A 22,513-nucleotide genomic window follows, 5' to 3' on the forward strand; every position below is an offset into this window, starting at 1 on the left:
ACAGACCGCCTTCATACAGCCGGGTAATTGCTGAGTGCGGCGGCCTTTTTTAGTTCTCTGAAACCTCTATCATCATCTTGTTCCCAACCTTTCACCCTCCTGATATATACATCTTTTCAGTTCAATAAAAAAAAGCACCTAACTTAGAAAACACGCGCACACTCGCACACACACACGCATGTATGAAACATGGGCCTTACTGCAGCTCTGCACATGGCCGGCGTCATTGAGTTGAGTCGTGTTGCCACTTGCAAAGTCACGGACAAATCCGTAGAACGCATTCCTAATGGCCTCCTTCAGCAACACGTTGCCTTGCACGGAAGTCAGGGATGACATGAGCAACACCAACAGCAACGGGATAGGCGAAGACATCTGGAGGAAAACAAATGTTTACACATTAGAACCATGGTGATGATGATTATTAAGGAAAGGCATGTACAGTGTGAATGAAACCACCCACCCCCTCCAAAATAGGAAAATAAACAAATTGGCGAATAAATCAATAAATAATTACGTAATAAGTATATTTTGCAGTATTAACATCCCTTTCAAAATGATCTGCAGCTTTCTGCACTGTTCCGTTGTCAAATGTGTCATACAAACAAAGGAAAGTGTCTGTCACACCAGGAAAGATAATTCTTGATGCAGTAAGGTTCACTCTTAAGGAATGTTTCCTGTCACATGCGTAACGACAAGGAAAGAGTGAAGGCTACACAATTCAGGTGGATGATCAACAAACCAACCCGAAAGGAACAAGGAAATAGACTCCTGGCGTGTTGACCTGATCGAAAACCCATGTGACGTGACCTTGCAGTCATGATCGTGTCTGAATTAATCTAAGCAGCAAGACACCTCAATCGCTGTTGCTTTATGATTCAGTCAGCAGCAACACAGACATACGCACTGTCAGACATTATAGGTACCGGCTAAGCTTGTATATGGTCTAGTTTGGTGTATACTTTGGAGGGCCATTGTACAGAGTCGCTGCTGAAATTGCCTTCCTTTCTCAGCCCTGAAGTGAATTAGGTAGAATTCGGTAATGATATGTATAAGGCCGACTCCCTTCCTTCCTTTTCTCAACAAGTGTACGAACTACACAGTATGTACTGTGCCTCAGTCATGGAGCACCGTAAACATCACTGCCCCTCCCCATAATCTGCCACCACCCACCCCTCCCCGCCATAAATCTACCCATCAACCCCTCCCCCTCCCCCTCCTCACTAATATACCCTTCACCTTCCTCCTAAACAATCTGTGCATCGCCCCCTATGCCATAAATCTACCATCTTCCCCACCCCGTAATTCTACCCTTTAAACCGACCTCAAATTTCCCCCGAGAGCAGTTGTAAGAACCCTCGGCAAGGGTCTCCCTGAACACACGTTTCTCTGGGTCACCCCAGCAGATAAGATTCCCCAGCCACCCTGAGACCACGTGACATAGTTACACCTCAGTATGGGTGAACAGAGACTGTTTAAGCTTCCGAGCATAACTCAACGTACATGTCTGTAGCTGGTTCTCTTCATTTATAAATATAGGTTAATCATCCATACAAGATAGTTGGTTAGATGGTTTGCTTTGCTAATTAAACTGCTTACGCCACGACATTTGGCCATACTTATTCAATACACGTGTAATGTATTGAGCATGATGGAGATTGTCAAAATAAGTCTAATTTATAGTTTTTATATTGAATTAATTTCCACAGTTCAGTTAATCAGTTATGCTACTAAAACACTTCCAAGAACAATGAACATAACTCCACCTGGTGGTTTAGCACTAGGTACATGTCTGTACGGAGTGGTGTGGTACACAGTGTGGTGTAAGAACCTGTAGCCGCTGTGTACTTACCGTGGGTACGCTGTGGTGACCTAGCAAGAAGCGACTGCACTGTCTGTGTGCTTCAAGTGTTGTGTAAGGTTGAAGCAGGATGTAAAACGTCACTAGAGATTTTACATGCAACATCTGGGGTTTCCCACTTCAACTTACTTCCTGGTTGTGACCTGTTTTCGTTTTCCTTGTGTCTGTATAGCCAGGCACATGTGACATATAGTGTATTCGGAGGATGTTTCCATTTACTGGTATGTTTATGTCTAGAGTAGGAATAAAGAGACACCGATGTGCTTGTCACAATCAAAATATGGATTTTGATTAATTTATCCCTTCATTTACCTCTTGAATGTAGGTCAACTATCTATAAACCGAGGTGACTTACAGTGCTGTAGTCCTGTATATGGTAATGTCCACATGGCCTGATGGCTCTGTCCAGTATGGTGTAGTCCATACGAATCACACTGACCACTGTAAGAACCGAAGGGATACGTCACTGACCACTGAAGGGATACGTCACTGATGACAGAAACGATACGTCAAGATCACATAAGGCAAACATCACTGATCACGGAAGGGATACGTTAAGATCGCAGAATGGAAAAGTTACTGACCACTCAAGGGATACCAGTACGTCAAGATCACATAAGGCACTCGTCACTGACCACAGAAGGGATACGTCACAGACAACTGAAGGGATACGCCACTCATTGCTGACGGGATACGTAACTGACCACAGAAAGGATACGTCATTGATTTGCTGAAGGGATACGTGCGTCACTGACCACAGAAAGGATCCGTCACTGATGCTGAAGGGATACGTCAAGATCACATAAGGCACGAACACGGAAAGGATACGTCAGTGAACAGGGAAAGGGTCCGTCACTGACCACAGAAAGGATCTGTCACTGATGCTGAAGGGATACGTCCCTGTCCACGGAAAGGTTACGTCACTGCATGAATGCTGAAGGGATACGTCCCTGTCCACGGAAAGGTTACGTCACTGCATGATTGCTGAAGGGATACGTCTCTGGACCTGAAAAGGATACGTTACTGATCGCTGAAGATATACGTCATTGTACATGGAGAGGATACGTCACTGATCGCTGAAAGGATACGTCACTGACCACGGAAAGGATACGTCACTGAGCGCAAAAAAAACCAAACACGATACGTCGCTGAGTGCTGAAGGGATACATGATGTGTCACTCATCACGGAAGTGTGCATTTTTACAACTGTTTCAGAGGTTGTATATGAACCAACCACCAACAGACAATACAATTAAAACAACATTTTTTCAGAGAACAGCCACGGCTAATTATTTCACACATTTGATACCTAACTGTTTCAGTCTGTCTATAAAATCGGATCGACGTCGAGTTTATTCAGAAAAATATCAATGACTGTAGCACAGCTACTGCTCTCTGCTGCATCATTTCCCTTTCCGACATTCAATAACACTGCCACGGAAGTCATCCTAAAACCAGGGAACATATAATATGGTCTCTGCTAAAACATACTGTGCGTTATTTCATTATGAACGCATGTAATGTACGTGCCCATTTCTGTTGTTGTTCATGTTGTTTTGTACTTAAATAGCCACTGCTGCCAGTACATGCACAGTAACAACGAAACCTCAGAAACAATTGTTATTTGTCAGTCAGCAACGACCACGCCCATTTGCCTTTGAACCCGGAAGTGAAAACAGAGCGGCGTACCGGGTCACAAATGGCTGACAACACATGCCCGTGGACTTGAATCTATACCATTTGTGTTTACATCTTCTTAGGTAATGTCATACTGACGCTAGTGGTGAATGTATGTTCTACATCAGTGTCAGCACATTGTGTGGATTAGGAAAATTTAGAAATTTCATTTATTCGTGTCTCGACACGTTTTAAAATTTTATTCTGAACTCAATCCATTGATCTAGTTTAAGTTTTCAGTATATTTCAACATAAGGCAGGTTGACTCTTCGTGGGGGTGTAATATATATGTGTGGTACCTACGGGTCGAGATGTTATTAAGACATTTAAATTTGGCATAAAATGAAACGCTCATTTGGGACAGTGTCAGTGTGAATTCAACCAGCTGCCTGCTGAGGTCGCTGCTACGTGACCAGTGTTTCGGACATGCTCGAGTTTCTGCTCCCACCCCCTCATCACCAAAACCCAACACGCTTCTGTTTAACATGTTCATGCGGAAGAATAGAAATATTCAGTTTCAAACCAGTTTCCGACCTATATGTTCACCCACCAGATTTAAAGTAATGTTGAGTTAAAGTTTCACTGTTTTTGGTAGTGAGCGAAGTATATAAGAGTGAAATATTTCATTGTAGTGCTTGACATGTTCAAGTGAGTGACATCATCAAACAATGATATCAGTCAGATAAAAGAGGCCATTCCGATGCAGAAATGTTGCAACTACTATGTTTAGAATTGACATCAACGCAAAGGATGCACCACTGTCTTCACATTTATGATTAATACACTGACATGCAAAAGTGAACATATTATACATGAAAACATCAACAGTAGTAACCTCTGGTATGGCTTATTCCCTTTTGCAATAGCCACTGAAGACAACAATATGAAATCAGTGATTTAAATTGCTTCAAAACAATAACACTAAGTCCTGTCCCCAGCCAAGAAAGCAGAAGTCTGTGTGGGGACATGTTAGTTTTCAGTTTAAGGAAACATGAAGGCATAAACAATTAATTGGTAAAGCATTCAAATCTCTACTGCATTTACTTGAATGTTTATAATGGACTAGTATTTGATGAGCCTCACAAGTTTACTTGTCTTTATTTGTGGATAAAGCTGTAGGCTGGTTAGTAAAATATTGACCTGTCAGAGTTTTCCTGATGAGCGACTTCTTTAAAATTACAGTGGTTAAGTCCAATCCTTGTGTCTTGCCTTTATGTTCATTAACACCCCAGCCTCCAAATGTCAAGATTTTACTCTTTTCAGGTACACCTGTTGAGAAAGAATGGGTTTTTCTCTGACTTGGATCATAGCAGTTGCCTTCTTGGCCTATATCGGTCACTCTCTGTGGGTACTGTACTCCCTCTTCAACCCAGCCCCTTGTGTGGAGACAGTCAAGGGGGCCTGCATCAACCCTTACATGAAGCGCAACCCTAAACTAGAGGTAATCATGTTATTTAGTTTTGCACAGATTGCTTGAAGAAAGGACAAGTGAAAGTGAACTAAAGAAAGAGAGAGAAGAAGACGTGAGATAGTTAAAATCAAATACTATGAATTCCAGACAAGCTGACATGAAATCCAAGTCCTTTTTTTTCAGCTAAAGGTGTTCACGTCAGTCAAGGAACATCGAATCAGGGAGAGTGACCTTGACTTTGTCTGGAGGTGTGACAACTTCTCAAAAGAGGAGGCGGTAGAAACGTATGTGTATCATTCCTTCATCTTGCTTCATCATCACACCTCATTGTGGCTCTGTGAGTGTTCCCTTTTAGGGCACATCCAGGGGCACATACAGGGGCACATAGCATGTCCAGTATGGTATTGTGTAACATAATACTAGTGCAGGTAGTGTTTCTCTTTTTTCCTCAAGCACTGTGGCTAATTAAATGTACAGCATTGTTGGTTGTCTATTGCGTTACTGGTTGAGTGAGGTCGGGAACATCAAGTGTGCATACGCAATATCTCCATTCCGTTAAATCTCCCCTATGCCCTGGATGCATCTATGGCTCTGCCCGATGAATATGTTAACTTGGCTGTAACAGTGGCTCAGCTGAATGGCTACTGTGAGAATGGGGAGCCATCAAAGGGAGGTAATAAAAGAGAGCCATAGATGCATCCAGGATATAGTGGAGATTTATCAGACCATATACACTGGAGATATGGAGGATGTCAAGTCTGTTGTGTTCAGAGTATCAGAGATTATTATGTGTATTACATATTGCAAACAGCAGCCACGATAGTCCATTTAAACTTTCAAGACAACTCACAGCAGAACAGTTTCACCATTATGTCCAGAAACACAATTAAAAATACGTGTTTCATGATGTGATGCCAATGAGTTTGATATTTGTGAAAAATTCCAGTGTCATGTCATAATATGGCTTACTAATTTTGTTAATAGAGTAACTGAATCCTGCTTCCAGGACTGTAAATGTATCAATTCCATCAAAGACACGGAAAAATGGCACCCTGTTCCTCCATGCTTTTGTCTACCCAATGGGTGAGAGTTCTCTGTTTGGAAGTTACGCGACCCACCATGTGACAAAGATAACAGCATATGCTCTGCCCAAGGCACAGTTCATCAATCTGCTGGGAGACATCAAGCACGAGGTATGTTGGTACAGTCAGGTTTTCTCATAACAAAACAAGGGCGCATGCACCCAGGAACAGTTTAATATCAAGCAGCTCACAATCATGCTTTTTTTTTAAAAAAATGCCTTTAAAAGCCAGTAATTTAATGTATTATGATACCTGTATGCTTGAAGATCTGATAGAAAGACTGAAAGTAGGTGGCAGTTGGTGGCACATTTGGTTCTCTTTACATCCTTTTTTAACACTGAAGTCAGATACATGTAAAATGTAAAATGTTGGCAGTAACAGAGAACTTGTATTGTGGACAGAGTGGCGATGATGTGAGTAAGACATCACCAGACAGGACGATCACCCACTGGAGGCAGAAAGTGACCATCAATGTGATGGCCGACCTCATTCCCTTCGACCGACGAGCCATACCAGGGGAGGTCTACAGATACCTCAAGTCAGTGGTAGCGTCAGTTCTGTGTCAAGCAGCTTGTGAGACAAAATGTATCGAACTATCAGAAACAGAAAATGAATTGTATTTTCCTATTTGATAACATCCAACAGTGACTGTACAGTGAATGTGTGTACAGTGAATGTGTGTACAGTGAATGTGTACAGTGAATATGTGTACTGTGCATTTGTGTACAGTGAATGTGTGTACAGTGAATGTGTACAGTGAATGTGCACAGTGCATGAGTGTACAATGAATGTGTGTACAGTAAATGTGTACAGTGAATATGTGTACTGTGCATTTGTGTACAGTGAATGTGCACAGTGCATGAGTGTACAATGAATGTGTGTACAGTGAATGTACAATGAATGTGTACAGTGAATGTGTACAGCAAATGTATACAGTGAATTTGTGTACAGTAAATGTGTGTACACTAAATCTGTGTACACTGAATGTGTATACAGTGAATTTGTGTACAGTGAATGTGCACAGTGAATGTGCATAGTGCATGAGTGTACAGTGAATGTGTACCGTGAATGTTTATACTTACTCTCCATACTGTGTTCATAGATAGGCATATTTGATTCATTACTTGCAGAACCTCGCCTGAGGGAGATTACCTCCCCATCGTCTTCATAGATGAACTAGGCTTCAGGACGAAGGATCTGCTTGTAAGTGTTTATTTGATTTAACATTAGTTATGTGCCTTGGTGATCACCTGGAATGGGCTCCAGGTAGGACTGTTGTTACATCATGTCTTGTGGTAATTTGATGGGCAATCTTCAGCACTATGTGTTTCTATTTTGTGTTGAGCCTGACTACTCAAGCACAGGCATATCATAGTGTTTAAGACATATGTTTGTTATAATATCATTCTGTTCATGTTGTTTGTTTTTCCAGCCAGTCAACAAGACCTCCTCCGAGATGCCTCTAACAATCACCTTTTCTTCGATCTCTGTGGGAAAACTGCGAATGTGGACAAATGTCCTTGAGTCCTTCAAGATGCTCCATAATCTAGGTGGGTGATACCACAGTTGTACAAATACTCAACTATTACAGCAATAAACATTATCCATCAACCCTTCGTCACTGTGGGCAGAGTAGTGCGCCTCACTTGCCCTGTTCACTGAGGTCAAAGTCATGTAGGAAACATACGATCATGAGCTGGACCTCACATTCACCTGGATATTTTCCTACGTTCATCAGCATCCTGCCTTTGCTCATGGGTTTCATCAAAGCCACTGACCTGTGCTTTTCAAAACTGTATGTGTGATGTGTGATAGATTGTGAGTTAACTGGTCATCATTTCACTTTCAGGCTTCACAGAAAAGGACACAGATGAGATCAAGGGGATATTTGCTGACACCAACCTGACCTTTCTTCTGCTCACCTTCACAGTGGCAGCCTTCCATGTATGTAGTGCAGTGTACAACCTGTAAAACCTTCCATGTATGTAGTAAAGTGTAGAATCTTCCATGCATGTAACACCGTGTAGAACCTTCCATATGTGTAGTACATTGTAGAACCCTCTGTGTGTATGTAGTACACTGTAGAACCTTCAATGTATGTAGTACAGTGTAGAACCTTCCATGTATGTAGTACAGTGTAGTTAATTAATGGTTACACCAGGGACTGGCCATCTCGGAGTCAACACAATGTGTTTCGGAGTCAACACAATGTGTCTAAATGTGGCATGCTATCTCAGTGAGCTAGCACTATAAAACCACGCATGCATGCACATTGTCATGTGAGCGAAATATTCTCAAGTAGGATGTTAAACTCTATTCACCTCACCTTATTTATCACTGTCAGCTCTTCACCTAGTGTAACTGCCATCCTTCACCCTTTCACTTACTGCAACTGCCATCCTTCACCTACTGTAACTGCCATCCTTCACCTACTGTAACTGCCATCCTTCACCTACTGTAACTGCCATCCTTCACCTACTGTAACTGCTATCATTCACCTACTGTAACTGCTATCATTCACCCCTTCACTTACTGTAACTGCCATCCTTCACCTACTGTAACTGCCATCCTTCACCCTTTCACTTACTGTAACTGCCATCCTTCACCTACTGTAACTGCCATCCTTCACCTACTGTAACTGCCATCCTTCACCTACTGTAACTGCCATCCTTCACCTACTGTAACTGCTATCATTCACCCCTTCACTTACTGTAACTGCCATCCTTCAACTACCATAACTGCCATCATTCACCTACTGTTACTGCAATCGTTCACCTACTGTTTCAGCTGCTGTTTGATTTCCTGGCCTTCAAGAATGACATCAGCTACTGGAAGAAGAGGGACACCATGGTCGGTCTGTCCACCCGAGTCGGTCAGTTATTGTCCTACATGTGGAACACAATTCACTAGATGGGGGTGTGGGAGGGGGACCCAAGGGGTTGGTGGGACCCCCCGGGTCAGCCTCAAATTTGCGCCTGTGGATTATTTGGTCATGATCATGCCATATAAATGGTAATATTCTATGTGACCAACAGATCAATGCTATTAATATTTCATTGTTCTTTAGCGATGGGGGACATTGCCAATTTGTGACAAACAATTGTTAGTGTAAGGCATGTTCTTGATGGTGTAAACATTGCACCACAGCAAACTTACCTCATTCTGAAGAAGGATTGGCTCATGAATGTTAACTACAGGGAATATGTTTACAAGTTATTTATGACAACTCCATCACCTCATGAGATTAAATTAGAAATTAATTGGTGGAATTGTACATTCAGTAATGGAAGGTGTCAGGCTTTGTGAATGCATTCCATTGTGTTGATGTTGAAGCTTGTGAAGACCATACACTTGTGTGTGACCAGTCTGCCAGTATCATGAAATACATCTGCTATTTGTTCATATCCCCTACAAATACACCATGTATTTGACTGTAATGTGTTGACTGCTGGTTTCAGTGGTGTGGCGGTGTGTGTCCACTATCATCATCTTCCTGTACTTGCTGGATGAGAACACCAGTCTTCTTGTGCTCATCCCTGCCGGCATTGGTTCAATCATCGAGGTATGTCTGACGTCCCTAAAGTACTGTTGGAAATAGGGAAAAAATCTTTTTAGGCTGTTACTCTGTAATATTAAAATTTGCACAACTGCAAATTCCATGTGTCGAAATAACTCACATTGACCTAACTGGGCAATCAGTGGGATGCCTGTGAAGATCTCATAAATATGGGTTAAACATGTTTACTCGTAAATATGGGTTAAACGTAGGGAAAATACGAATAGCTGCTGAAAACAGTAGATCACACTGTAGATGGCAATTATGTCGCTCAGACAGTTATGACAATGGACTGTCGACTCACCTAGCATGAAATGTACATGATGCCAACTAATGTACATGGTGCTATACCAGGTCTGCCATTGCTCCTGTGTCAGGGCAGGTCAACCGTAAACCATCAGGTGTCCTGTGCTAGACCAGGTCTGCCATTGCTCCTGTGTCAGGGCAGGTCAACCGTAAACCATCAGGTGTCCTGTGCTAGACCAGGTCTGCCATTGCTCCTGTGTCAGGGCAGGTCAACCATAAACCATCAGGTGTCCTGTGCTAGACCAGGTCTGCCATTGCTCCTGTGTCAGGGCAGGTCAACCGTAAACCATCAGGTGTCCTGTGCTAGACCAGGTCTGCCATTGCTCCTGTGTCAGGGCAGGTCAACCGTAAACCATCAGGTGTCCTGTGCTAGACCAGGTCTGCCATTGCTCCTGTGTCAGGGCAGGTCAACCATAAACCATCAGGTGTCCTGTTCTAGACCAGGTCTGCCATTGCTCCTGTGTCAGGGCAGGTCAACCATAAACCATCAGGTGTCCTGTGCTAGACCAGGTCTGCCATTGCTCCTGTGTCAGGGCAGGTCAACCATAAACCATCGGGTGTCCTGTGCTAGACCAGGTCTGCCATTGCTCCTGTGTCAGGGCAGGTCAACCATAAACCATCGGGTGTCCTTTGCTAGACCAGGTCTGCCATTGCTCCTGTGTCAGGGCAGGTCAACCATAAACCATCGGGTGTCCTGTGCTAGACCAGGCCTGCCATTGCTCCTGTGTCAGGGCAGGTCAACCATAAACCATCGGGTGTCCTGTGCTAGACCAGGTCTGCCATTGCCCCTGTGTCAGGGCAGGTCAACCGTAGACCATCAGGTGTCCTGTGCTAGACCAGGTCTGCCATTGCCCCTGTGTCAGGGCAGGTCAACCGCAAACCATCAGGTGTCCTGTGCTAGGCCAGGTCTGCCATTGTTCCTGTGTCAGGGCAGGTCAACCATAAACCGTCAGATGTCCTGTGCTAGACCAGGTCTGCCATTGCTCCTGTGTCAGGGCAGGTCAACCATAAACCATCAGGTGTCCTGTGCTAGACAGTGTCTCCCATTTTCTCAGTAGGGATCTGACCTGTGAAGGTCCTGGAGTAGAATAGGCTTTCAGCAACCCATGCTTGCCATCAAAGGCGACTCAGCTTGTCGTAAGAGGCGACTAACGGGATCGGGTGGTCAGGCTCTCTGACTTGGTTGACACATGTCATCGGTTCCCAATTGTGCAGATCGATGCTCATGTTGTTGATCACTGGATTGTCTGGTCCAGACTCGATTATTTACAGACCGCTGCCATATATCTGGAATATTGCTGAGTGCAGCGTAAAACTAAACTCACTCACTCACTCAGTAGGGATCCTGTGTCAGAGCAGATCTCCAATAGACCATAAGGTGTATTATGCTAGACCAGGTCTCCCATTGACCAATAGGTGTCCTGTGCTAGGCCAGGTCTCCCTTTTTCCAGTAGGGATCCTGTGTCAGACCAGGTCAACCATAAACCATTAGGTGTCCTGTACTTGGCCAGGTCTCTCATTTTCCAGTAGGGATCGTGTGTCAGAGTAGGTCTCCCATAGACAAATAGGTGCCCTGTGCTAGACCATGTCTCCCATAGCCCATTAGGTGCCCTGTGCTTGACAAGGTCTCCTGTGCTGAACCAGGTCTCCAATTGCCCAGTAGGTGTCCTGTGCAAGATCAGGTCTCCCATAGACCAATAGATGTCCTGAGCTAGACCATGTCTCCTATATACCTGTTGGAGTCCTGTGCTTGACCAGGTCTCCTGTGCTAGATCAGGTCCCCCAATGCCCAGTAGGGATCCTGTGTCAGAGCAGGTCAAGTATAGACCAGTTGGGATCCTGTTCTAGACAAGGTCTGCATTGCCCAGTAGGGACCCTGTGTCAGAGCAGGTCAAGTATAGACGAGTTGGGATCCTGTTCTAGACAAGGTCTGCATTGCCCAGTAGGGATCCTGTGTCAGAGCAGGTCAAGTATAGACCAGTTGGGATCCTGTTCTAGACAAGGTCTGCATTGCCCAGTAGGGATCCTGTGTTAGAGCAGGTCAAGTATAGACCAGTTGGGATCCTGTTCTAGACAAGGTCTGCATTGCCCAGTAGGGACCCTGTGTCAGAGCAGGTCAAGTATAGACCAGTTGGGATCCTGTTCTAGACAAGGTCTGCATTGCCCAGTAGGGATCCTGTGTCAGAGCAGGTCAAGTATAGACCAGTTGGGATCCTGTTCTAGACAAGGTCTGCATTGCCCAGTAGGGATCCTGTGTCAGAGCAGGTCAAGTATAGACCAGTCCCAGGTCTCTAGACCAGGTCTCAGACAGCCCAGTATGGGTCCAGAAACAGATCAGATCTACCACACCAGGTCAGTTTGGAATAAACCATTTAAACACAAACATCATGTGGTAGGGGATATTGTTGCCATGTTTGCCAGGTCTTGTGTTGTCAATGCTAGAATTGTCCTGGCTGTGATGATCTGGCTTATTTCCTCTACAGATATGGAAAGTTACAAAAGCATTTAAACTCAGGGTCACCTGGAATGGTATGAAACCATCATTTGAGGTAAGTATCTATTTTTGTTAGTTTGTAATAATCTGTTCATTATTTGTTTGTTGTCACAAGATTATAAACATATGGTTTGGTGTAATTTTTTTAAACCAATAAGGCAACACTAGCACTCGCTTCTGAAATTTGCATGCACTTACCTGAAGCACTGACTGTTAACAGTTTATTGAATTGGTTTCATTATAACTTTTTGTAGGAAAGATTCATGATAAATATGATATGAAAGTCTATTTGTATTTTGAAATGATTGGCACTTGACACAGGCTAAGCTGTCTTACTACTGCTAGACACATATTAGATGATCCTGCGTACTAAACGCATTTGTGACAAGAGAGGCGCTACAACGAATTGGGCGAGTACACTTGGCTGTTACAGGTAGCTTGACAATTATGCACGTGCAATACATGCTAACAGTGACATGAAATCAACACCACATATTCCTTTGAATGATAAGACTACAATTTCAGGCATAAGATACTGATATACCACGCTAACCTTTAGTAAAGATGAAGACACATAGATGATTGGGGCATTGACAAGCATTTTAGATATTCAACAATTTTGTTTAAAAAAAACCCAGAAAAATGTCATTTGCTTCGTGAAATGGATCGGTGGTCCTAAACATATTTGCTCAGTATATTGTGTTGATTCAATTCATTGGGATTGTACCTGTTCCCAAATCAAGTGTGCTATAACAATTCATGCGTGAAATGAACTTCTCGATATTTATCAGACAACCTGTCTCCCTCTTGTTTCAAGTGGATCGTTCTGTGAGGCGTTCCCAAGTATGCAAATTGGGGTCATTTGTCAGGTCATCATCTTATATGTGTTTACCAGTAACACTTCAGGATGGACTCAGCTGAAAGGCTGTGTGTAGCCATTATGCCCTTTGCCTCATGATCAGTGATAGATAGGGAGGTGCAGCATGTTGACAATTTTCATCTCTTGACAGTTTGGGACGTCCTCAGACAAAGAAAAAGAAACACAGGAATTTGATTCGCAGGTACAGTGTTAGTGGATGGTTTTGACTCTTGTCTTCATGATGTCATTCAAAAAGTAACATGGTGTCAATGTCGTCATTACTGAAAAATCACAGATTACGGCAGTGGAACTGATGGAAGTATAAAGTTGAAGGAGGAAATCTTGAATTTTCTAAATATATGAATTTGTGATAGTGCTGTGTGGAACTTCTCACAGAAACTGTGTGTTTTAAGTCTGATACTAACAACTTAAACTGGAAGTTTGAAAACTCTGATTTTCTAGTTTCTGTTGTTTGTGAAACAAAGTGTGATTTAAAGACCTGTTTTGTCTTCCAGGCTATGAAGTATTTATCCTACGTCTTGTACCCACTTTGTTTAATCGGGGCTGGGTACTCACTCCTCTATGTACAACATAAAAGGTGGGTAGCCACTCTCAGTATTGCTCCTCTGTGTACAATATAAAAGCTGGGTAGCCACTCTCAGTATTGCTCCTCTGTGTACAATATAAAAGCTGGGTAGCCACTTTCAGTATTGCTGTCTCAGGCTCATGGCTGTCAGGCTTCAAATGTGCCTCCTCTTATTTCATACAACCAAACATCAATATTTGTAATCCATTCTCGTCAGTAAACTCTATTTTTCTGTCTTGTTGCTTGACATCCTTTCTTGTTTGACAACTGATGATAAAATCATTAGTTCCTTGTACACACCTGAATTGATGTCTTTTTGCTGAAATGTTTACCCTTGTTTGGATGAAGAGAGATTATTTGGAGAGTCTTGAAATGTTACAAGACTGACGATTGGTAATGGTAGATCACTGAGCTGTGTTTATGGTGTAAAGCATTAGAAAATGTAGGGAATATTCCATTTTGTGAGCATACCACTAGCCAGTGCCAATGCATATGAGAAAATATACAGATGAAACATTTCCAAAGGAATGGAATAAATTCTCATATTTTTCCTTAATTTCTCTTCATCATCTGTTTCCTCCTTGGCTTCATCATTGGCATTTTATCAATCTTGACAATCCACTATCCCCTACTTTTTTGGAATGGCATGTGAACAACTTTCAAACTTTAATCAAAACCTTTATGCAGTTTTGTATCTGAAACAGTGAGACACACACAATGATGTTTATCCTTTTGGTATTTCCAGCTGGTATTCCTGGTGTATACACAGTTCTGTTAATGGTAAGTGGCAACCGTGGTGATATTTACACTATCCTGCTATCCAGGGTTAGCCTAATGCTAGAGGTTATCTGAGGACTAGCAGACACAGTACACTATCCTGCTATCCAGAGCTAGCCTGTCTAATGCTTGAGGACTAGCAGACACAGTACACTATCCTGCTATCCAGAGCTAGCCTGTCTAATGCTTGAGGACTAGCAGACACAGTACACTATCCTGCTATCCAGAGCTAGCCTGTCTAATGCTTGAGGACTAGCAGACACTGTCCACTATCCTGCTATCCAGAGTTAGCCTGTTTGATGCTTGAGGACTAGCAGACACTGTACACTATCCTGCTATCCAGAGTTAGCCTGTTTGATGCTTGAGGACTAGCAGACACTGTACACTATCCTGCTATCCAGAGTCAGTCTGTCTGAGATCTTCTAAGGCATGCTATAATATTGTTGTCTCCCTCCTGACCTCAGTGCCATCTTCTCCTGAATGTAGGTGATGAATATTTTACTCACCTTGTCTAAGAGAGAATGGGAAAAATATGTGTTTATGTGGAACATGTCAAAATTAGAGAGTCAGGGTTATAGATACATGAAACATTCCAGAAACGATATCAAATGAGTCCAATAACCCAGAGACAATGGCTGAATGGTTAGTGTAGACAGACTGTTTGCCTGACATGCAAAAAACATTTTAAATAGACTGAAAGATTTTTGAGAGATATCAGTCACTGATTATGATCCGAAGGATGTAAAAGTCTTTTGTTTATCTGTTTTCAACTGTCTGTTGTACTAATGCTGGTTTTCTGTTTACAGGAGTGTATGCATTTGGCTTTATCTTCATGCTACCACAGTTGTTTGTTAATTATAAGGTGAGTGGGCCACATGTGGAAGCCCCTCAACTACATGATCAGAGACATACTCTAGGAGGTTCAGGGGAATTGGAAATAGTAAGCTGTCCCAGGACAGTAACTGTTGCAGATGTATTGAATTGTGATTCTGGTAGGAATAGGTTGTCTGTCGTATTAGGTTGTCATCAGTGGCAGTGAAAACAGACACTAATTTGAGAACACTAATGTTGTATTAAATGAACATTCAAAACTGTTTTCTCTTGTTTCCAGCTAAAATCAGTAGCTCATCTGCCATGGAGGGCTTTCATGTACAAAGTAAGTACTGTTATAGATAGGTGTTGCCACAAACTTTGCAATGATGCTATGAGGATGATAATGAAGTTTTCGGTATATTGTGTTTGTATTTTCCAAGACTTTCCACAGCACAATAACATTGATATCTAACTGAAATGTACAACTCTCTGTCATCCACAGTAGCATCACATCCACAGTAGCATCACATCCATGACACCATGACATCCACAGTAGCATCACATACATGACACCATGACATCCACAGTAGCATCACATACATGACACCATGACATCCACAGTACCATCACATCCATGACACCATGACATCCACAGTAGCATCACATACATGACATCCACAGTAGCATCACATCCATGACACCATGACATCCACAGTAGCATCACATCCATGACATCCACAGTAGCATCACATACATGACATCCACAGTAGCATCACATCCATGACACCATGACATCCACAGTAGCATCACATCCATGACATCCACAGTAGCATCACATCCATGACATCCACAGTAGCATCACATCCATGACACCATGACATCCACAGTAGCATCACATCCATGACATCCACAGTAGCATCACATCCATGACACCATGACATCCACAGTAGCATCACATCCATGACATCCACAGTAGCATCACATCCATGACATCCACAGTAGCATCACATCCATGACACCATGACATCCACAGTAGCATCACATCCATGACATCCACAGTAGCATCACATCCATGACATCCACAGTAGCATCACATCCATGACACCATGACATCCACAGTAGCATCACATCCATGACATCCACAGTAGCATCACATCCATGACACCATGACATCCACAGTAACATCACTTCCATGACACCATGACATCCACAGTAACATCACATCCATGACACCATGACATCCACAGTAGCATCACATACATGACACCATGACATCCACTGTAGCATCACCTCCATGACACCATGACATCCACAGTAGCATCACATCCATGACACCATGACATCCACAGTAGCATCACATACATGACACTATGACATCCACAGTAGCATCACATCCATGACACCATGACATCCACAGTAGCACCACATCCATGACACCATGACATCCACAGTAGCATCACATACATGACACCATGACATCCACAGTAGCATCACATCCATGACACCATGACATCCACAGTAACATCACATACATGACACCATGACATCCACAGTAACATCACATACATGACACCATGACATTCACAGTAGCATCACATCCATGACATCCACAGTAACATCACATACATGACACCATGACATTCACAGTAGTATCACATCCATGACACCATGACATCCACAGTAGCATCACATACATGACACCATGACATCCACAGTAACATCACATACATGACACCATGACATCCACAGTAGCATCACATCCATGACACCATGACATCCACAGAAACATCACATCCATGACACCATGACATCCACAGTAGCATCACATACATGACACCATGACATCCACAGTAGCATCACCTCCATGACACCATGACATCCACAGTAGCATCACATCCATGACACCATGACATCCACAGTAGCATCACATACATGACACCATGACATCCACAGTAACATCACATACATGACACCATGACATCCACAGTAGCATGACATCCACAGTAGCATCACATCCATGACACCATGACATCCACAGTAGCATCACATCCATGACACCATGACATCCACAGTAGCATCACATCCGTGACCCCATGACATCCACAGTAGCATCACATCCATGACACCATGACATCCACAGTAACATCACATCCATGACCCCATGACATCCACAGTAGCATCACATCCATGACCCCATGACATCCACAGTAGCATCTCCTCCATGACACCATCACATCCACAGTAACATCACATCCATGACACCATCACATCCACAGTAACATCACATACATGACATCCACAGTAGCATCACATCCATGACATCCACAGTAACATCACATCCATGACACCATGACATCCACAGTAGCATCACATCCATGACACCATGACATCCACAGTAACATCACCTCCATGACACCATGACATCCACTGTAGCATCTTATCCATGACATCCACAGTAGCATCACATCCATGACATCATGACATCCCCAGCTTCATAACATCCGCGACACCATGGCATCTTCAACATCCTGACATCTGTGGCACCATGATGTCAGTGGAAGACTACAAGCCCCGCCTTACCACAGTCTCTGTTGATATCTCTTATTTTATGTTTTGTAGGCATTCAACACATTTATTGATGATGTGTTTGCCTTCATCATCACCATGCCAACTGCTCACAGACTTGCCTGTTTCCGAGACGACGTGGTCTTCCTGGTCTACTTATACCAAAGATGGTTTGTATATTTTTATTATTCTTTTAAGCTTTTGTGAACAACAGGAATGTTCATGACTAACACGACAACCCACTCAACATGACAACATGCCTCACGTGACAACCCACCTTGCATGTGAACACACCTCTAGAGACAAGACACCTGGCATGACAACACACCTCACGTGACAATCCAGCTGGCATGACAACACACCTGACATGACAACATGTCTCACGTGACAACACACCTGACATGACATAACACCTGACATGACAAGCCACCTAGCATGAGAACACACCTGACATGACAACATGCCTTATGTGACAACACACCTGACATGACAACATACCTCACGTGACAACACACCTGACATGACAACACGCCTTTTGAGACAACACACCTGATGTGCCTTGATATCATGGTATCAAAGTCTCCCATGCTAATTTTGGCAGAGAGGCTAACTCTGACTTCATGATTTACAAGATATGAACATAAACATTTGTTTCAAATATGAACATATATAGTCAGCCTGCTTGTATATTCCCTGCTTGGGATGGGTGTGTCAGGAAGAGGTTGTATTTAGTGATGAATAAATATGAAATAATTTCCGGCTCTGATTCCAGGCTCTACCCTGTAGATAGGACAAGGGTCAATGAGTACGGACAGTCCTTCGAGCAGGAAGACAGAGTCAAGAAGACAAACTGAGACATCATGTTAGAGAAACTGCTGACCTTGCATTTCATCTTGACATGATCCAACTGATCTCTATCTCATCTTGTCTTCTGAAAGTCCAATATGGGTATCAAAGTGTCTTTTCAGATTGGAAAGATAGGGAAAGTGTTTCATTCCGAAGTTTTTATATTATTATCATTGTAGTGAGCATATTTGTGGCTGGCATTAGTAATGTTGTTGCAGATATATAAATTATAGTTTATCTTCAGTTTAGGAGGGTATGTGTGACTCAGTTGTCAAGGGTGACAGTTTGGGGTGTCATCTCTGTTACAGTCCAGTACATTATTTCATGGTATTTATTGGCATCACTTCATTGTTGGGACAATGAAATCCGTGTCATTGATTTGCTCTTGGGGAGTATTTAGCTGTATTTTATTGTTGATTGTTGGCAAGATTATTTTATGTTCTAATATTTGGATGTTAACTGCAAGCAGATGTCTTTGTCCTTCAATAGCTGTGTCAGCAGAGTCTGGTCGTAACAACATCTCTACCCTTTCTGTTTGTAAACCTCTACCCAGTCTGACTTCCACTGCCAATGCCAATCTTGTGTACTGATATCTCCAGGGGTCCATCATTACTATGGTGCTCTATGGTTTATCATGATGGCATGAGATCATACAATATCTCAAAGGAGATAATATGTTGAAAATAGATTTTGTACAATGCCCTGACAATGCTATGATGTCATGAACTTGATATCACAATGCTGTAGCACTGCTGCACTGCAAGTTTAATGGCAGCTCTGTGTTCAGAGATGTACGTTAAAAACAATACTGGTAAATGATAAATAGAATCTCACCCTCTTGTCTTCTGATATGAAATATATCACTTGTTGATAAAAATTAAAATATCCTCATCAAGCCTTGGATATTTGTAACTTTATCAACTCATGTTGATATCAGAAGACACTTTAGTGAGATTGTCTATGTATGATCTATTTCTAACAGTTGGTCAACTGAGTGCTGATCCTGCTCTGGAATATAAATTGCTATTTCTCATTTCACAAGTTTCATCACATTTATAAATGTAAACATTTCTAGGTTTGGACAGGGATAGAGTACTCACTCCATGTTCACCTTCTCATATATCTGTTGTACAGAATGGAGATTTAAAAAAATGGAAAGTATATTTTAATTGGATGTCTGATTTTATGTTTCACATTCTTTTCTCATATCTGACTTTAAGTTTCCCCTAAGTCTTGCATGTCTGAGATTAGGTTTTCCCTAACTCTTGCATGTCTGACCTTAAGTTTCCAAACTCTTGTATGTCTGAACTTCAGTTTCCCCTAACTCCTGCATGTCTGAGATTTAGTTTCCCCCAAGTCTTGCATGTCTGAGATTAAGTTTTCCCTAACTCTTGCATGTCTGACCTTAAGTTTTCCATAGCTCTTGCATGTCTGAACTTAATCTTCTCCTAACTCTTGCATGTCTGACCTTAAGTTTCCCCTAACTCTTGCATGTCTGACCTTAAGTTTCCCCTAACTCTTGCATGTCTGAACTTAAGCTTCTCCTAACTCTTGCATGTCTGAACTTAATCTTCTCCTAACTCTTGCATGTCTGACCTTAAGTTTCCCCTAACTCTTGCATGTCTGACCTTAAGTTTCCCCTAACTCTTGCATGTCTGAACTTAAGCTTCTCCTAACTCTTGCATGTCTGAACTTAAGCTTCTCCTAAGTCTTGCATGTCTGAGATTAAGTTTCCCCTAACTCTTGCATGTTTGACCTTAAGTTTCACATTTTGCTTCCATGTCTGACTTAAAGTTTCACCTATCTCGTTTGTCTGAGCTTAGTTTAATTTGCTTCATGCATGTCGGACCTTAAATTTTCTGTTTTTCTTGCATGTCTGTCCTTAGATTTCTCTTGGATGTCTGACCTTGTATCCTTTATCTCTTGCTTGTCTGCCCTCAAGTTTCCCTATTTGCTTACCGCTCTGATCTTAAGATTCCCTTTGTTTTGTTTCTCTGACCTCAAGATTTCTTGGTCTTGTCTGAGCCCTTGGAGCCTGATACAGATGCACTCTTTTCTACAGATAGCTTTGCCACAAACATTATGGGAAGATTACCGATTGTCAGAAATCCTCACTTCAGTTTGACATTTGTTTGTGTTTGTCTGACCTAACATGACCATGACAGTGTACAAGATATGTTTCCATAGTGGTATTGTGTTTTTATGACATACATTCATAGACAATCTTTTGTTTACATTCAAGATTTGTTATGATGTACACATTTTGTATATTTACCAAGAGGCAGTTTCTCATTCAAATATTGCCAGGACCAATGAAGTCCCTTGTCGCACCGTCAGTGTATAATAGACGTGTTCCGTCACACAGTATATAATAAATTTATTAATAATATAGACATGTGTTCCATCAGACAGTCAATATAATTAGATGATAACCATGCTGTGTTAGAAAATCAGAGGTATGTAATGAAATTGTAATAGTTCTAAATTGATTTAAAACTACACGTGTATACAATCAGTATAATTATAGACATGTGTTCTGTCAGATGATCGGTGTATTATGAACGTGTTGTGTGAGACAATCAGCATATTATAGACATGTGTTCTGTCAGAGGATTTAACGGCAAGCATGTCACCCAAGAAGAGTAAGCATGGATTCAGACAGTAATGTATGATCATAATATATGATGACAGTTTGCATGACTGTCTTTCCAGTACCTTATATTACCATAGATAAGCTGAATTTTGAGGTCCAAAAAAAACCCCAGTTTGTAAAAGGGGGTTGACTTGTTAATGAGACACAATTTCACGAAAGTATTTTTCAGGTCGTAAGTGCCGTGTCAGGACAATCTTACAGATTAGCGGTACACCTGCCTGGAAGTTTTTGACAATTACAGCCACTTTGTTATGATTGATCAATAAAATACATATCAAAGTATACACTTTTCATTATATAAAAATTCTATAACTGCCAGATGTCTTGTGGTGAAAGTTGACCGTTACCCATTGTAGGGACTTGGCTTATGCACGAAATGTACTATTTTGACACTGATTTAGCGGTCAAGTTAGGGGTTTGGCTTATACACGGTAATATACGGTATATATCTGTCCGTCTCCCATCGCTGCCTTCACCATCCTGAAGTAACCCTGTCTACTGTACAAGTCATGAGTATCTGACTTCAGTCTCCCTCCCATAATAATGAACACATGTCCTCCATCACTTACATCAGATCCATCTCCTCTGAGAGTACAATATGAATGGTCAGTCAGCTGGTGGCCAGCTGCCCACAGAATGTTGGTGACCTAGTGACTGCCTGGAATGTGTCAGTGTAATGATTTATTTCTACTTCCATAAGTTGAGAAGTGTTACTGTCAATTGTTTTGTACGTAAATAAACGGTATTGGTCTTGACCTTGTTGATTCTGCATGATTTGGCATTGGATGACACCACTGTGGGTGAGTGATGTGTTGGTTTATTTTACAGACTCAGCAATATTTCAGCAAGTACAAGTGTGTCACTATGCGTTGTGCACTTGTAAGGTTAAACACACAAATATGGGTATGGCACTAACAGTCACAGGTCCATTATCAGGCAAAATCCTTTAGTAAAACAGCGTTCAGCAGATATTATTACATTGCACCCTTTCAGTCACTCAACTACCTGTGCCTCCAAATACTACTGTAGG

The 22,513-nt window shown here is 42.2% G+C and overlaps 2 protein-coding genes across 2 annotated transcripts in view; one reads left to right on the top strand and one right to left on the bottom strand.

Moving 5' to 3' along the window:
• The window catches only part of LOC137257647 (uncharacterized), a 6,214-nt gene extending 4,211 nt beyond the window's left edge, over window positions 1-2,003 (bottom strand). The window contains exons 1-2 of the mRNA XM_067794989.1: window positions 1,850-2,003; window positions 201-372 (exon numbers count right to left, since the gene is read on the bottom strand). Coding sequence (XP_067651090.1) covers window positions 201-372; window positions 1,850-1,963 — 286 coding nt within the window. The 5' untranslated portion in view covers window positions 1,964-2,003. The remainder of the gene's footprint in view (window positions 1-200; window positions 373-1,849) is intronic.
• Window positions 2,004-3,517: 1,514 nt separating this feature from the next.
• Window positions 3,518-22,238, top strand: LOC137258192 (lipid scramblase CLPTM1L-like). The gene is made up of 18 exons (XM_067795771.1): window positions 3,518-3,618; window positions 4,799-4,976; window positions 5,130-5,230; window positions 5,953-6,139; window positions 6,430-6,566; window positions 7,159-7,231; window positions 7,461-7,578; window positions 7,878-7,972; window positions 8,816-8,900; window positions 9,487-9,590; window positions 12,374-12,439; window positions 13,395-13,445; window positions 13,759-13,841; window positions 14,575-14,609; window positions 15,413-15,468; window positions 15,718-15,762; window positions 18,039-18,154; window positions 18,757-22,238. The coding sequence occupies exons 2-18, from the start codon at window positions 4,818-4,820 to the stop codon at window positions 18,836-18,838; spliced, it is 1,593 nt and encodes a 530-aa protein (XP_067651872.1). The 5' UTR covers window positions 3,518-3,618; window positions 4,799-4,817; the 3' UTR covers window positions 18,839-22,238.
• Window positions 22,239-22,513: the final 275 nt, after the last annotated feature.

This window comes from Haliotis asinina, chromosome 12 (assembly GCF_037392515.1).
Source record: "Haliotis asinina isolate JCU_RB_2024 chromosome 12, JCU_Hal_asi_v2, whole genome shotgun sequence".
Classification (NCBI taxonomy): Eukaryota; Metazoa; Mollusca; class Gastropoda; order Lepetellida; family Haliotidae; genus Haliotis; species Haliotis asinina.

Bases quoted from the DNA above. Each gene is read 5' to 3' on its own strand.
- LOC137258192 (XM_067795771.1), top strand. From the start codon at position 4,818: ATGGGTTTTTCTCTGACTTGGATCATAGCAGTTGCCTTCTTGGCCTAT. The intron at 6,567-7,158 runs GTCAGTGGTAGC...CATTACTTGCAG, and splicing joins GAGGTCTACAGATACCTCAA to AACCTCGCCTGAGGGAGATT. The intron at 15,469-15,717 runs GTGAGTGGGCCA...TCTTGTTTCCAG, and splicing joins AGTTGTTTGTTAATTATAAG to CTAAAATCAGTAGCTCATCT.